General features: G+C 37.6%; 1 protein-coding gene across 1 annotated transcript in view; it reads right to left on the bottom strand.

Moving 5' to 3' along the window:
* Positions 1-169: 169 nt before the first annotated feature.
* The window catches only part of HEATR5B (HEAT repeat containing 5B), a 56,686-nt gene continuing 42,320 nt past the window's right edge, over positions 170-14,535 (bottom strand). The window contains exons 32-36 of the mRNA XM_062490257.1: positions 11,080-11,349; positions 9,086-9,310; positions 7,006-7,157; positions 4,543-4,756; positions 170-2,921 (exon numbers count right to left, since the gene is read on the bottom strand). Coding sequence (XP_062346241.1) covers positions 2,617-2,921; positions 4,543-4,756; positions 7,006-7,157; positions 9,086-9,310; positions 11,080-11,349 — 1,166 coding nt within the window. The 3' untranslated portion in view covers positions 170-2,616. The remainder of the gene's footprint in view (positions 2,922-4,542; positions 4,757-7,005; positions 7,158-9,085; positions 9,311-11,079; positions 11,350-14,535) is intronic.

The raw sequence follows: 14,535 nt of genomic DNA, 5'->3' as shown, positions 1-14,535 counted from the left end.
CAAAGCTCACCCAAAAAGGAAGGAAACAGCAGAGAGAGAGACGAAAGATGTGAAGAGGAAGCGGAGCAAACAGTTTCATTAAAAAGCACATTTAAAAGGCCATTGACAAAGAAAAAGATGAAAAGGACGGTGACACACAACAATAAGCACTACGTCCATTTCAAGTTACTTCAGTTTTTTTAATCAAATGGAATTTGATGCCAAAATATTGTGCAAAACCACATGATTATAACTTTAGTACCAGGAGCAAGCAGAGAAGCAAACAAGGACTAAACTGGGGAAGGATGTATACAAACGAGAGTTGTGCATGTTGTACACAGCCACACAAAATACAAAGAAAAACCTCTCCCTTCTCTATCCCTCTACATCTATCTAGTGCTATTTTCTCTTCTGCTAACTTTCTTCTATTGTTCTACTGACTTCTTAGTTATGCTTGGTTGCTACACTTCCCTCCCCCGGAGTTTTCAGACATCTTGTCTACTAGAGTCTAACGAAAATTTTTAAAAAGCTGAGATAAACCTGAAGGTAAACAAAACATGATGACAGACAAAACCTTTCCAAGAAATTTTAATTCCATTAAATCCTAGACTACCTGGTGGAGGGGAGGGAATCTAAAACAGGTTGTAAATTTGTTTTCCATTTTGCTTGCAAAATGTTTGTGTTGAATTTTGAACTGGAAGAGTTTCCTTAATACTTTCAAATGTTAAACTGTTTCAGAACTTCTAAGCAAAATAGATTTGCAATGCTGGAAAGACTTATTAGAAAGGGATATATTTAAATCAATTTAATTCCCACTACCCGTACAGTAAGATGAAAAAACTAGTGAAGTTACTTTCCTTCTCATGTACAGCACATAAGTTTTGACTTCTGCATATATCTTTACTCCTGTAGAATAATGAAACAAGACTTGATTAACATCTTTATGGAAAAAAAACTGAGATTAGAGTACGCACCCCTTGCTGCGTCCTCACTTTAGTACTAAAACATTCACTCTGAAATAAAAGCATTTCTGATTTTATGTTAAATATTTTGCACACAGCCAACTTACCATAGGGCAAAAGAGCATTGTCTTGACCATTTTGCATAGGTACTCAAAGGGATATTAGATAAAGTCTTAGAGGAAAATAGCCTAGAGGCAAGTATCTATGCAAAAATAGTGATCTACAAATATTTTAAGCAGATATTAGTCATATTCTATTTCAATTCTATTTACTATCCCTTTGTTATATTTGAAGTTGAAGCATCTGAAATATGCAGTCTTTACAGAGTATACAGAGAAACATCAGAGATGAAACTCAGCAGGCCTAGTGGAGACCTCTGGTTATGTTACTTCTCTCTATAAAGCAAAATGTATAGAAAGATCCCTATAAAAGTCCATAAATTCAACAGCTGTGTCAAAAAATTCATGTAAGTCAGTCTTATATACACAAGAAAATACATGATTCTGCACTTATGCCAATAGGAGGGGTGAGGCCTGGCAGCAGACTGACACTAGGAGTCCCTGGCTGTGCACTGCAAGGTTTGCACAGCACTTGAGCCCTAAGCCCCAAAATCTGCACATCAGACTCACTCAATGTGAGGGGAGCCATATGCTTTTAAAAAAAGCCTGGTAGGGGAAGGAAAAAACCACAAGGAGCCTGGCTCTCACTTGCATTCTGCCTTCTGAGTCAGTACAGTACAAAGTGCTCCAGTACCTCTGCTTGCAAACTTGATCAAGGACTACAGGTATGATGGATCCAGACACTAAAATCTAGCAGAGAGGTTAAATACCTATGAGTCTGGACAAAGGGCAGAGCACTGACTCATCACATATTCAACCAGTTGCTGGCAGAACAGGAAGACTGCAAACACAGAGAACCTTACAAGGGCCAAGATCTACACCTACAAAAATGCAGATAGAAGGCAGTTCTCTTTATAAACTCAGTTTCCAGTGCATTCTTTAAAATTTATATTCGAAGAGATAGGGGATTAGATTCTTTGCATCCTTTATTAATTCTCAAGCATGGAAACGGATTTGGAAGAGATATACACCACACAAATAAGGACAACTCATTAAGACAGCATGCCTGATCATTCATCTTAAGAAAGGCTGAAAATTTTCAATTCTTTTGTTGTGGGGTTTTGGGGTTTTTTTCATGCAAGTTGAAACAATCTATGAAGTCTCTTTCCCTATTATTTTTTAAAATGAAAGGAAAAAACCATACTTCTACACTAGAAAGTCCCCATGGTACAGACTTAACTACTTCATAACAGTTTTTCCTCCTCTCTCCATCCCCACTGTGTTAGTGTGTTGGCACAACGGCAGGATAACAATCACCAGATTTCAAAATCCACTGGAGAGTTTGAGAAAGCTTTTAAAAATAAATAAAACTATTCAGATACAGAATAATTTTTGGTGGATAATTTGTAACAGAAATTCATAAATATGATCACAATTTCCTAAAAATCTATACAAATACAAGTAACAGCATTTCCCTTGTGATGCGTGGATTTCAAGTAATTACACAAAGCTCCATTAGACAGCCTTTCACATACAAATTACACAAAATTAGACATGTATGCAGGGATAATGTAATGCTTCTGACTACTTAATGGTCCAAAAATAATAAAAGTAATTCAAAAAAAGCTAGTTTTCAGTTTAATTGTCGGGGTGGAATGTACTGTGGGTGGTGGTTGCCTAGCAGCTGCTTTTGCTTTGCTGGCCTGACTTGCTCGGACTGCAGTTTCTAGACGTGTTTTCAATTCAGGAGCAGCTCCCATTACTGTCTTGAAAGCATGTGGGTAAAGTGGACCAATGTGCATTAGATTCTGAAGTGCAAACTCGTGGAGATCCTTAGATGCTGCAGATGCAGAAGCAAAGGCATTTTCATTCAGTAAATAGGAGATCAGAGTGGGAACGAGAAGGGCAAGCAACTGTACTCCTAAAAATGAAAGAAAAAAAATGTTATTACCATATCAGAGAATGAAACAAAAAAAAAAATTATGAGTTACTAGGCAGATAAGGGTAATACTGTTTTCAGAACTGACATTAGAAACTCTATCAAAAAATTATCAAATTAAAACAACTGAAATGTAGATGGCTTCCTGTGCTTTGATCACTCCAATCTGTTTTACCAGGCCTGGATTTAAGATTTTTATTATTGTTCATTACAGTTATGTTGATCCTGATGCTTATTTTGAGATGCTTTTGCACCATCCGATTGCAGATCATTGATGAAAGATTGTAAGATGTAGAGTGCCTATCACATTAAAGGGATTCAAAACACTTTTCAGGCAGACAGAAATGTTATTCAATTGAATCTGAGTATCTGCCTCCCCAGTGAGCATAACTGAATGGATATAAGTATGCAAGTGTTCACAAAGAAGTCAGGGATAGTTATCTGCTGTTATTTATGTTGTATTGGTCTGGGAGATCCTAATCCAAAAACTAGCAGGGAAGCTATACTTCAGATAGCATGACCTGGTAAGGCCACAGCCCAAAATGGCAAAAGGATCAAGAGGGTTGACCTTGAGAACAAAAAAGGCAGCTAAACTTAAGCAACAAGGCAAATTTTTGTACCTAGAAAGAATCTAAGTACACCTTTGAAATGTGTAACCTGGTAATTGTACATTTTAAGCTCAAAGAACTTAAAACTTAATGGTAACTCGTTTATGTAAATTGTTTTAGATTAGCATAGTATTAATTAGTTTCTCTTAAAGGTTTTGACTAATTCATACTCATGGGGTGATTGTCTCCAGCCAGCAAGAAAGCAGATGTTCTGTTACATCATTTATTTCAGTTACCTCTCATTTTCATTCCACATGTGTTTCAAACAACTGTTGCAGAAGCAGAATGCAGCTCAAGAATCTTAGTATTTTATCAAAAAAGAGGAACTCCAACAAGGAGTGTGTGGGGAAAAAAAACCCACAAAACCAGCCAAAATAAACCTCAAAAAAAAAAAGAACAACTACACAAAACCAATTCCTTTTTACAAGGAACTTTTTCATTTTCTTTCCATTTGACTTCACCTGAAGTCAAATGTCAAAGTTAGTAAGTCTTCAGAATACAAATTGTTTCAGTTGAAGAATAACTAACTCAAATATAAACTATAAGTAACATATTCTATCTAGTGAATCTTGCTTCATCTACAATCAAAATAACCAGTATAGTTCAATTTCTTGGACTCTTTAGATAAAACCTGTTGAGCTGGTAGAAGCAACCTCACAAAAGTCTACCAAAACAATTAAAGTTAACCATGAGAAAAAGTAAATTTAAACAGCGTGAAATACAAATTTACAAACAGAACAAAATATCACTTGTTACTGCAGTTCATGTTTAGATCTTTTTTCCTGCAATCACCAGAAATGCAAAGGCTACAGCATATCATGCTGTATATTCTATGCAAATTCATGCATACAAATGTTCTAGCACTGGAATTACAAAAGCACATTGCACACACGATCCATCTGTGACTATGCCATCAAGTTCCCAACTGCAATATTTCTAATGTTCAATATTCTATTTTAGCATTACTCATTTATCTAGAAAATCTAAATACTTACTATTCTGCTCCTCACCAAGGGCAACCAATGTTTCAAGGACTTTAATTCCCTCCTGGACTGCTAAAAGCTCTAGATTGTTGTTTGGACGGCTCCTTTCCACAGCTTTCAACTTCTCAACCATGATAGGGGCCAATGAATGAATATATGGAGTTGACAGGGCACGATTGGTGTGTTGGAACACAGAAAGCAGAAGCTGGTAACACTTGGCTTGAACCTAATCATATCAAGATAAATACATTGTCCTTAAAGTTATTTGTTAGTTCAGGGCATCTAATAAACTCTCTTATCTCTCATAAAAAGAAGAAGGAAAAAAAAAAAGAGAACCAGGGATTACTGGAAACATAGATATAAATAAATAGATATATTATATTATAACATATTATATTTATACATATACTTCATACTTATATTACATTACTGTTATATTATTATATTAGAATGTATTATATATAAATAAAATAGTAAATAAAAATCATAGATCACAAAAACTACTGGTAACAAAATATGAGTTATGCAGCTCATATTACTGCTAATTCAATAGTATACAGCTGCAGGTTTTTGATACAGTTCAATATATAAGGTCTGAAATAATAACACTTCTCATATCACTTGTATGCTTTATAACAGAGCTCCACAGAAGGTTTTTGCTTAATGTCTTACGCATCACTATCTTTGACTTTTCAAAAAAATTTTACCTCTATCTCTCCATACTGTTACAAATAATTCTCTTCCTTTTCTTTCTTTAAACTTCATTCCTTATTAGCTGTTAAAGATGATTAGATTAGCCTTTGAAATAAGGAGTAAAAGTATTTTCTTAAATGCAGCCGTATTTCAAAAGAGTTTTATGAATGCATCTGACAGCAGAATTTCATCCAAGCTTTTTTCATTTGATCTGCGTAATATAAAGCTTTGGAATATTGTGCATTCACAGAAGTCTACAAAAACTTCTGAAAGGTAAAATCAGAGTTTCCTCAAAGCATAAGACACACTCTCATGTAAAACTTGCCCAACAGCATTGAAACGCTTGGGTCTCTCGACTGACTTATCTTGTTGGAACAAAAGGGAATTGAGCTCACCAGACTTCTGGTTATTACTATACATGATATTTGACCTTTTCATGTGGAAATAGTTTCAAAAATACTCCTGTATTTCTTTTAAGGCTTCAGTAGTTTCTTTGGAAGAGTCTTCTCCTTAATCAGTTCAATGCACTTAGTCCAACCACAATCATGCTTTTATTACTAACAGGTATCTCATTACTAATTGTAAGAAGGAGTATTTTATATTTAAAAGCCAGAATGAACACATAACAAGTATTACAGATTATATGCTCTGCACATCGGAGAGAAGAGAGTGGACACCATCTGGCTGCTGTCCAGACTTGCTCTGTGTGTTACAAAAATAGTGGTAAGTTCCAGCTGACGGGCAGCTTTCCAGCAGGGCAGTGGGTGACCATGTACTTCTCTCTCACTGTTCATGTATTTATACAGAGCTGAGAGAGTACAACATAAAAGTTTCGCTTAATACAACTGACATTTCCATTCACACAATAAAATTCTAAGTAGCTTTCCATCCAGTATCAGGCTTCAGAATCAATTAACTTTTATGTTCATGCTGGAAAACACCTACCCTGCTACAGAGAATTTTCAGTCTAAACAGGATTTTAAATGCCTCACTGTGACCCTAAATACATCCACATTTTTTGCATGTTTTTCTTCTCAGGAATCTCTGCAGTGTTTGCTTGTGGAAATATCGTAGCTGTTTCTCCTTAGATCCCACCTGCAGATTTGTATACCCATTCACACAGATACATACATGGCTGGAAAAGTTAAACTTAACTATCCATACAGCGCATTAGCCTGCTTGAACCAAGTCAGTCTACAATTTTTTAACTTTCCTCTTCAACGACAAAATCATTCAGAAGGCATTTCACAAAGGCAAGCCAAAGGGCAAATGAAATCATAAGACAAATGAATCATGATCTGTAGATGTTCTGATGGTTCCCACAAATTTTTTTTCCTCACAAACTGAGTTTTGTATGAACACGCAAAATAAGCACAGGTTTTGCACAAACAAATATAAAATTGATCAGAAATGTGGCCTGTATTTTATCTATGGAAAAAATGGTTTAGTTTGTATTATAAAAGATCAACACTAATGTAAAAATGTCACCCCTCTATGGTAACCAACCTTTTCATCTGATAATCCGTATACCAAAGACTGGTTTTATCTTTTAAAAAGCTGAAGTCAAGAACCCGGCACAAGGCCATGAACACTTTATCTAGAAGCACTAAGTTTGGGTTATTTTGCTCATGAGCTTCAATAATACACTGTTGAAAATTCTAGTTATTTTGACAGCAGTATCCGTCCCTGAATTAAAGGCATCACAAAACATTCAGGAAAGGTGTTAAATATATCTCAATTAGTTTTTGCTGGCTGCATATCATTCCTATAACATGATCTTACCCAAGGATCAGAAGAATTCAATGCACTTCTAAATCTGTTCATACATCCATTTTGTAAAGATTGCACTCCTATTATTTCAGTGCTTGCTGACCAAAGGAAGAGAGCAATAGCTGTAAGTATGCTTACTTCATCAAGAATAGGTTTAGAGACTTCTGAAAAACAAAACCAAATGTGCTGTTAGCTTATTCCAAAAACACTTTACCATTTATTTAGTAAAAGCCAGTGAACACAGATAAACTCACAAAGAGGAAATATATGTACTTGAAATTAATTGCAACTGCACGTGTTTACTTGTTACAGTAACATTATTGAGTGTAACTGACAAAAATCTGAGCACCTCTATTCTAACAGTTGTTTTAATAAAGTAAGTCAGTATTTCTGAAAATTAAGTATCAAGGAAAACTTCACCCACACTTTCTTGGACCAAGTCATGTTTTTTGTTTTCAGTATGTAAACAAGAGGAAAAAAGATATTTTTAGATCCTTTCCCCATTAAAGGTCTACTACACTTTTTATAATTATTACCTTCAGCTGATACAATAGAGTAAGAAAGATAGCCAGCATGGCAACAACTTTTACTTAACATGAGATTTCACAGAACAGACTAATTGATCTGACAGTCAACTGTCACCAATAGGAACAGTCCTACTTTAACCTTTCCTGCTTTTCAAATAGCCTGTATTTGCCATAGTCACAATTTTTTCCTTGCATAAGCTCTGTCTTCACAGATCTTATTCACGAATTCACAACAGGAACAAAAATGTATATATTTATAAAAAGCACTCTTCTGCTGGTCTGGTTGGCCACATTGGTTCTGCTGTCCCCTGAGAGGCACAAAGGAACAGCATACACAAACTCAAGTCAGCAAAAAACAAACAAACAAACAAAAAAAAAAAAAACCCAGCATGGCTGCCCTTTACAGATTTCTGCTAGTCACTCAACTGACTTAGCCATAATGTGAAACCTTACTTCAAAAAACTACTCCAAGCATTTAAGTGACAATTCTTTCTTGCATTATTTAAATTATTTGAAATTTACATTGTTTAAATTTTATTGACTGATGAAGTTTGAAATGGAATGCATGGACCTTGCTTTGATTTTTGTGTGTGTGTGATCTATCACAGTTCACAGGAGATTGGAAAGGTAAATATACACTCTTGCAAGGAACCAAGAAAAATTTCTGAAGCCTGCAAAAAGGCCTACAACCAGTGACATTTCTGGAAAGAGGGCCTGTGCAATCTCTACAGTAACTAAAGGCTGGAAAACAAGACCTGATATGACAAATCCAATTAGAAGTTTGGCTCAGTTAAAACAAACCTAGTGATCCTCCCCCTTTGGACATTTCAGAATCATTTCCAATTACCTCCTCATTCCCCATCTCTCACATGAGTAACTCCATTCAAGCCTCTCTTCACTCTCTACAAATGGCTCCTTGGCAATGTAATTCGATGTTTTTCTTGCTGACTACCACTATGCAAATGGCAAATCTTTGTGTCTCTCTTTTGCTAAGACTGTACATCTTTTTCAATTTCTGAAGGGCAAGGCAAAGCACGTATGTGAACCATAAGAGGTGGTCTGCAGCTCTCTGAAGAGACAGTAACCATTGTGCTGGTGAGTCGCAGAGACTTTTTGGCCAGGATTTCTTTCTCACCAAAGAAAGCCTTTAACAATGTTGTGCATATACTGCTCCAATATGAACCCTGCCACAATTATCTGTGGCTGTCTTTGCACTCATTCACTTTAACACTGATTGTCATTCAGACTAAATGACTTGTGCCAGCATAAAACCTGAAAGGCAGATGCATTCCCTGCCAAAGAGAAAACTTCTAGCTGGAAGTTATGATCAACACTGTCAAAGAAAACAGACCAAACAAGGACAAATCTGAGGTGAGAACTCCTGAGATGTAACTACATGGTTAAAGCCAATGCTGTGCTTTTCTTCAGTGAAATCCATTAAGCAACTGAGGAGTTTTGCTCATTCAGGCCTTACATTAAGTTATAGGCTGGTACCATACTTGCCTTTGCATTACAGAAAATCCATTTCTCTTGAATTTTAGCTCCTGCACTGGGAAACCACTTACCAGGCTGAGAATCTTCCAAGATAGAGGCCAGAGTGCTGCGGATAAGACCTGTCCATTGTTTCTGAGTTTCATCAGTCTTGATTGTTGGAAGAGTAACAATAGTTTTTATCCCTTGAAGAGCTGCAGTGACTGGAGGTGGGACCTGATTATCTGCTGACTTTACTGCTGTTTCTTTCAAAACCCTTGTTATCAGAAATAGGATAGTGGGTAAGATTGTCATACACCCTAAAAAAAAAAAAAAAAAAAGAAAAAAAAGAAAAAATAGGATTTCTAAAGTGTGGTAGATAACCCCTTTGTCTTTCCCAATATGGATGCATACAGTTGGAGACAAAGGAGATGAGATAAACTGTAATTGAGGTAACAAGTGATATGTGCCCTTCAACATTTTATCACCAAATTCATTCAGCAATACTACTGAAGTGTATCATAACAGAAGTCATACAAGCCAACAGTTGAAATACTGCTGTCAGTTCAGGAATGATGTCTTAACTATTAAAGCTTTGTCTCTATCACATGGCCTGTGACACATGGTATGTGGTCCTGATTGCTAAGTACCTTGAAAAAGTATCTACATAACACTAGGGTCCTATAAACAGTAAAAGTAAGAGGTCTGGAAACAAGTATCCAAAACTAAGTTACTGCACTTTCCAAGTATGGTGGTGTGGGGTACAAGCCCCAGAAGCAAAGTAAGGAAGCTGTTAGGGTTTCTCAAATCCTGGAAAAAGGCTGTAGGAGTTTCGATAACACATGTAGACTTTAAGCCCCTACAGGTCTGAAAGAAGAGTGCTGTTGGGTTTAGGCATGCACCTAAACCTCAGATCTCAAGTACCTCAGGCATGCAAAATCAATCTACACATCACTTCAGACAGTCAAGACTTTTTCCATGTCTCTTATGTTTCATTTTTCCACATCTGTGGAAACACAAATCCTGCCATTTTCCTACTTCTGGGAATGCTGTGAGTATAAATACATGAAGTAGAACAATTATGACAGGAAGGGGCTGCTCTTTCAACTAACAGTAGTTTTTGAGCTACTTGCAGTGGCCACTTGCCAAACACTGGAAGTAATACCCTCACTCCAGACAACACAGAAGTAACACTGTTACTCTTTTTGCCTACCCTCTTTCTCATCACCCTCCCAAAAAATTAGGAATCAAATAAAAACAGGCCACGACTCCAACTCCAAACCTATTGTTCCTTAAAGAAGTGCATAACAAATTCACAAATTTCTGCTTAAAGACAGGCTATACTGTCTTTTCAACATAACTTTGTCCAAGTATGTTATTTGCAGTGCACCTCATTAGGGGACCAACTTTAAAATGTCTCATCTATATGATGGGGTGAAACTTCCCAAAGATACTTGAGACAACAATTAAGCAATTTGCTCTCCAAAAAGCAAAAGCCAAAAAGCAGAGCTTCCCATGTAATTGTGTCCTTTACCCATGAACTTCACTCAGTGCAATTATCCCAGCTTACACATATCCTTTGTGACAGTCTTCCTGGGCAGAAGAAAGCTCCATTTAGTTTATAATCACATTGGGAACGACTGACAGCCAACGGCTGCAAGCCCAAGCCTACCACAGATGAATTGTGCTGTTCTTCCCTCAGTAGGATTGTCTTTTCATACAGCTGCTGCTTATTATGAACTTTTCAGGAATTTAATTATCTCCAAAATGTCTGTGTTCTTTAACAATATGATTAAAATCACCTAAAAGGTTTCAAAAGTATGAAAAAAGGGGGAAAAAAGCCAACAATAAAATCAGATTGGTACAGAGCTAATTCCCTCAGCAAATCTGCAGCACACATGCAAACTTAAGATCAAATTTCCTTTATGCTGCTCACTGAAAAAGCCTGAATTTTTATTTAGTTAATCGCCTAAATATATTTATTAATAGATGGCCCTTAAAGCATTCATAGCAATATATTTACAGTTTGTTTTTAGCATCAGATCCTCACTGTGCTACCACTCACACACATTCTGTTACAATGCCTTACCTGCTGGAGAACACAGGGAAGGCAGGTCAGACAGAATATTAACGGTGGCAGCCACGAGACGAGCGCTTTCCTCAGAGAGGTGGGATTTGGCTGCAACGTGACTTGGAGAATCCGACACTTTTGAACTCAGATGGGGCATGTGTCGTACCAGGATAAACATGAGCAATTCCATAGCTGCAAAGACTAGAGATTTTCCAGGCATAAGACCACCACTCTCACCTCCCTCTCCTAAAGCAAGAGGATTTTCTTTTTCCTCATTATCATCTTCATCTGAAAAAGGAAAGAAATGTCAGAGGAGACAGTTAAGATCCCATACCAAAGATTACATGACACGCTCTTAACAAAGTTGTTAAAAATCAAGATGAAAAAGTTGCTTTATAGTAAGGTAGGATAAATATGGCTAATGTCAGACTAAATGTTTTAGTTATAATTACTTGAAGGGGTTTTAAATGGTCTTACAAGTATTGTGATTACAACAACACTTACTAAAAATCATTCTGGAGCTAGAAAACAAATGTAGTCTTGCACAAAATAAAACTACAGTTAATTATTTTGCTTCTCTTAAAACTGATCAAAAAAATAACAGCAATCAATGCCAAATAAACAGCAAGGACAATTTTTTTTTTTTTTAATTTAAGAGCTATTAATTAAATGTTCCACCCTGACAAAATCTTATTTTAGCCTAAACTGATTATGAAATAAGAGAACAGAAAAACACTGTAGGATTCTATGTCTAAGTTCATGATTTGGGTCCATTCACTTTTAGAATTCTCTCTTTTGATGGCAGCTTGGCCAGCTGCAGTCTTTCCTTCTCCCATTAAACAGCAACAGAGATTCAGTAAGTCAAAGCTGGCCTGAACTACCCTATAGAGCTCCTATGAATTTAAATGATTGCTACTGTTATCACATTCATCAATCTGAAAAAAGAAGCTTTCTGGGCTGACAGTAAACAATTCCATTAATTCATATGAAGGAACAGAGCCTGCATTTTCAGTTGTGCTGGTTCCTCAAATTCCAGCAAAATCTTCTCCCTGTTTTTATGTGGAAAGTGGGCAAAAGCTATCAGTCAGTTGTTTTTGTTTTTTTTTTTTTATCAACAGTACATTGTGCCAGATTAAGACAGTAATTTTTCCTTAGCAAGAGAATATTCTCTGGGGTTTACTTCACTTCTCTTAGGTTACAGATAATCTGGCAGACCTACCCAACAACTACCTGATCCAGGCATCGATGAACTGTTTGCCAGGTTGCCTCTTGGAAATTAATTTTACCTAGCAAAGATGGAAACAGTAACATCTAATATGAGATTTTTAAATAAATGGTAAAGGGATGACTGAACAGGGAGACTTGCTCTTAAAAGGAAGAGGTCACTAAAATTACCTCACAAAGTAGCTTTCAGACTGCTGGTCAAGTTTTGAGTACCTCCAAGCATAGAGATACCACATCCCTGAGCACCTGTTCTACTGCTTCACCGCTCCCACAGCGACTAATTCTTTCCTTGTAACCCATCTGGATATCTACTGCTGCAGTTTGTGTCTATTGCCTCTTGTCCTTCTACCACATGACTTTCAGAAGACTCTGGATTGGCCTTGTCTTTAAATCCCCTCTAAGAAGAGGGATTGCTATTCTATCCCATATTAACCCTCTCTTCTGCAGAGTAAATAAGTTCATCTCTCTCAGCCTCTCCTCACAGGTCACACACTTCACCTCCCTAAGCAGCTTAGTCAACTTCCACAGAACTTCCTTCATGTTTGTTAACATCTGTCTTACTCAGAATGAGAAGGAAGGGCAAAGAAAACTGGACACTGCTCCAGATGCATCTCCATAACTGTATCCTTAATCCACTGGTCATGTTTTTCTAACACAGCCCAATAACACAGTCATCAGCATCACATAGGTTTCACACCAGAGATTCACACACACAGCTCCTCATTTGGCAAATCTCCTATCCACCCTATCAGTCCACCAGCCTATACCAATACACACTCCATCCCAAATGCAGGATTTTGCATTTGTCTTTGCTGAACTTCAGCAGGTTCTCAGACCTGCAGTTCCAAATTCCCCTAACAGGCAGCACTACCCTCCAGCACACCCACCACTTGCCCCGTTTGGTATCATCCACAAATTTGCTGAGGGTACTTTCTCTCCAATCTGTCCTATATGCTTAACAGAAACAGGCCCAGTAGTGATCTCTAAAGAACGCCAGTTGCAATCAGCTGCCAGTCAGACTTGAATCACTAAACTCCATTCAAGTGCAGCAGTCCAACAAATTATTCTTCTACTATTCAGTCCACATCACTCCAACTTGATATTGTAGAGTAGCAGGTCAAAAGCCTTGCAGAAGTCTAAGTAAACAATATCCACCACTCCACCTCCAAAGCCAGTTATTTCATCACACAGGGTGATGAGGCATTAATTGCCCTCAATAAGTCTGTGCTATTTCAAATCACATTGTTCTGCTTCATGTACTAAGAAGTGGTTTCAAAAGAAATTTACTCAAAAACCTTTCAAGAAGCACAGCAGGCTTCCTGGCAAGTTCACTCAAACCCCACCCCACGTCTTACTCCAAGTTAGTCACAGCATCTCATTTTTGCCATTCATTGGAAGGCTTTCTTGAGCACCATAGTTTTTCAAAGATGACTGCAACAAACTTAACATGTCACCAGCCAGCTCCCTCAGATGCATCCCCTCTGGTTCCAGGGTATGGCCAGTTTTTGTGAGCAGTCCCTAACTGGATGCTCACCCGCTGTAGCTAGCACTGCTCTCCCCTAGGCTTGCTCATACACAGGAGGAGTAAGCAAAGAAGATAATAGTGACTTAGTTTGTCCTCTAGTGTGTTTTGTCATTAGATCACCCATCCACTCAGCAGCAGGTCCAAATTTCCTCTGCTGTCAACATATCTAGAAAAGTCATTCTTGACACACTGGACATTCATCACCAGTCTCAGCTCCACCTAAATTCTGCTTTCCCAGTTCTACTCCTTCATACACAGCAAGTCTTCCGTAGCCTTCCTTGGCAGCTTGCCCCCCTTTCCAACATCCTTACACTTCCATGTCACATTTGAGCTTGGTCAGAAGTTGCTGTTAAGCCAAATCAGCCTCCTGCCACAATCACTGTGAATGAGCTTTATTTTGTCACCAAAGATGAACAAACAATCCCTCTTTCCTTTGCCCTTCAGGAAAGCTTACCACAAGATCTCATCTACAAGCTTCCTGCAGAAGACAAAGTATGCCAAGTCAGGCCACAGCTTTTGCTCTGGTACTCATTTTCCTTCTTTCCCTTGAAATTATGACCTCCACTATCACACAGCTGGTACAGCCACAACTACCATTAACCTTTATAACCACCTCTTCTGTATAAGAGCAGACCAAATCCACTGAGCCCCACCTTTATCTGGACAGTCCAGCATCCGGACTGAAAAAGTCTGTGCTTCACACACATCTGAGTGTTAGCCTCCAG

This window comes from Cinclus cinclus, chromosome 3, assembly GCF_963662255.1.
Source record: "Cinclus cinclus chromosome 3, bCinCin1.1, whole genome shotgun sequence".
In the NCBI taxonomy this organism is placed as follows: domain Eukaryota; kingdom Metazoa; phylum Chordata; class Aves; order Passeriformes; family Cinclidae; genus Cinclus; species Cinclus cinclus.
This window is presented reverse-complemented; position numbering and strand designations above follow the sequence as displayed.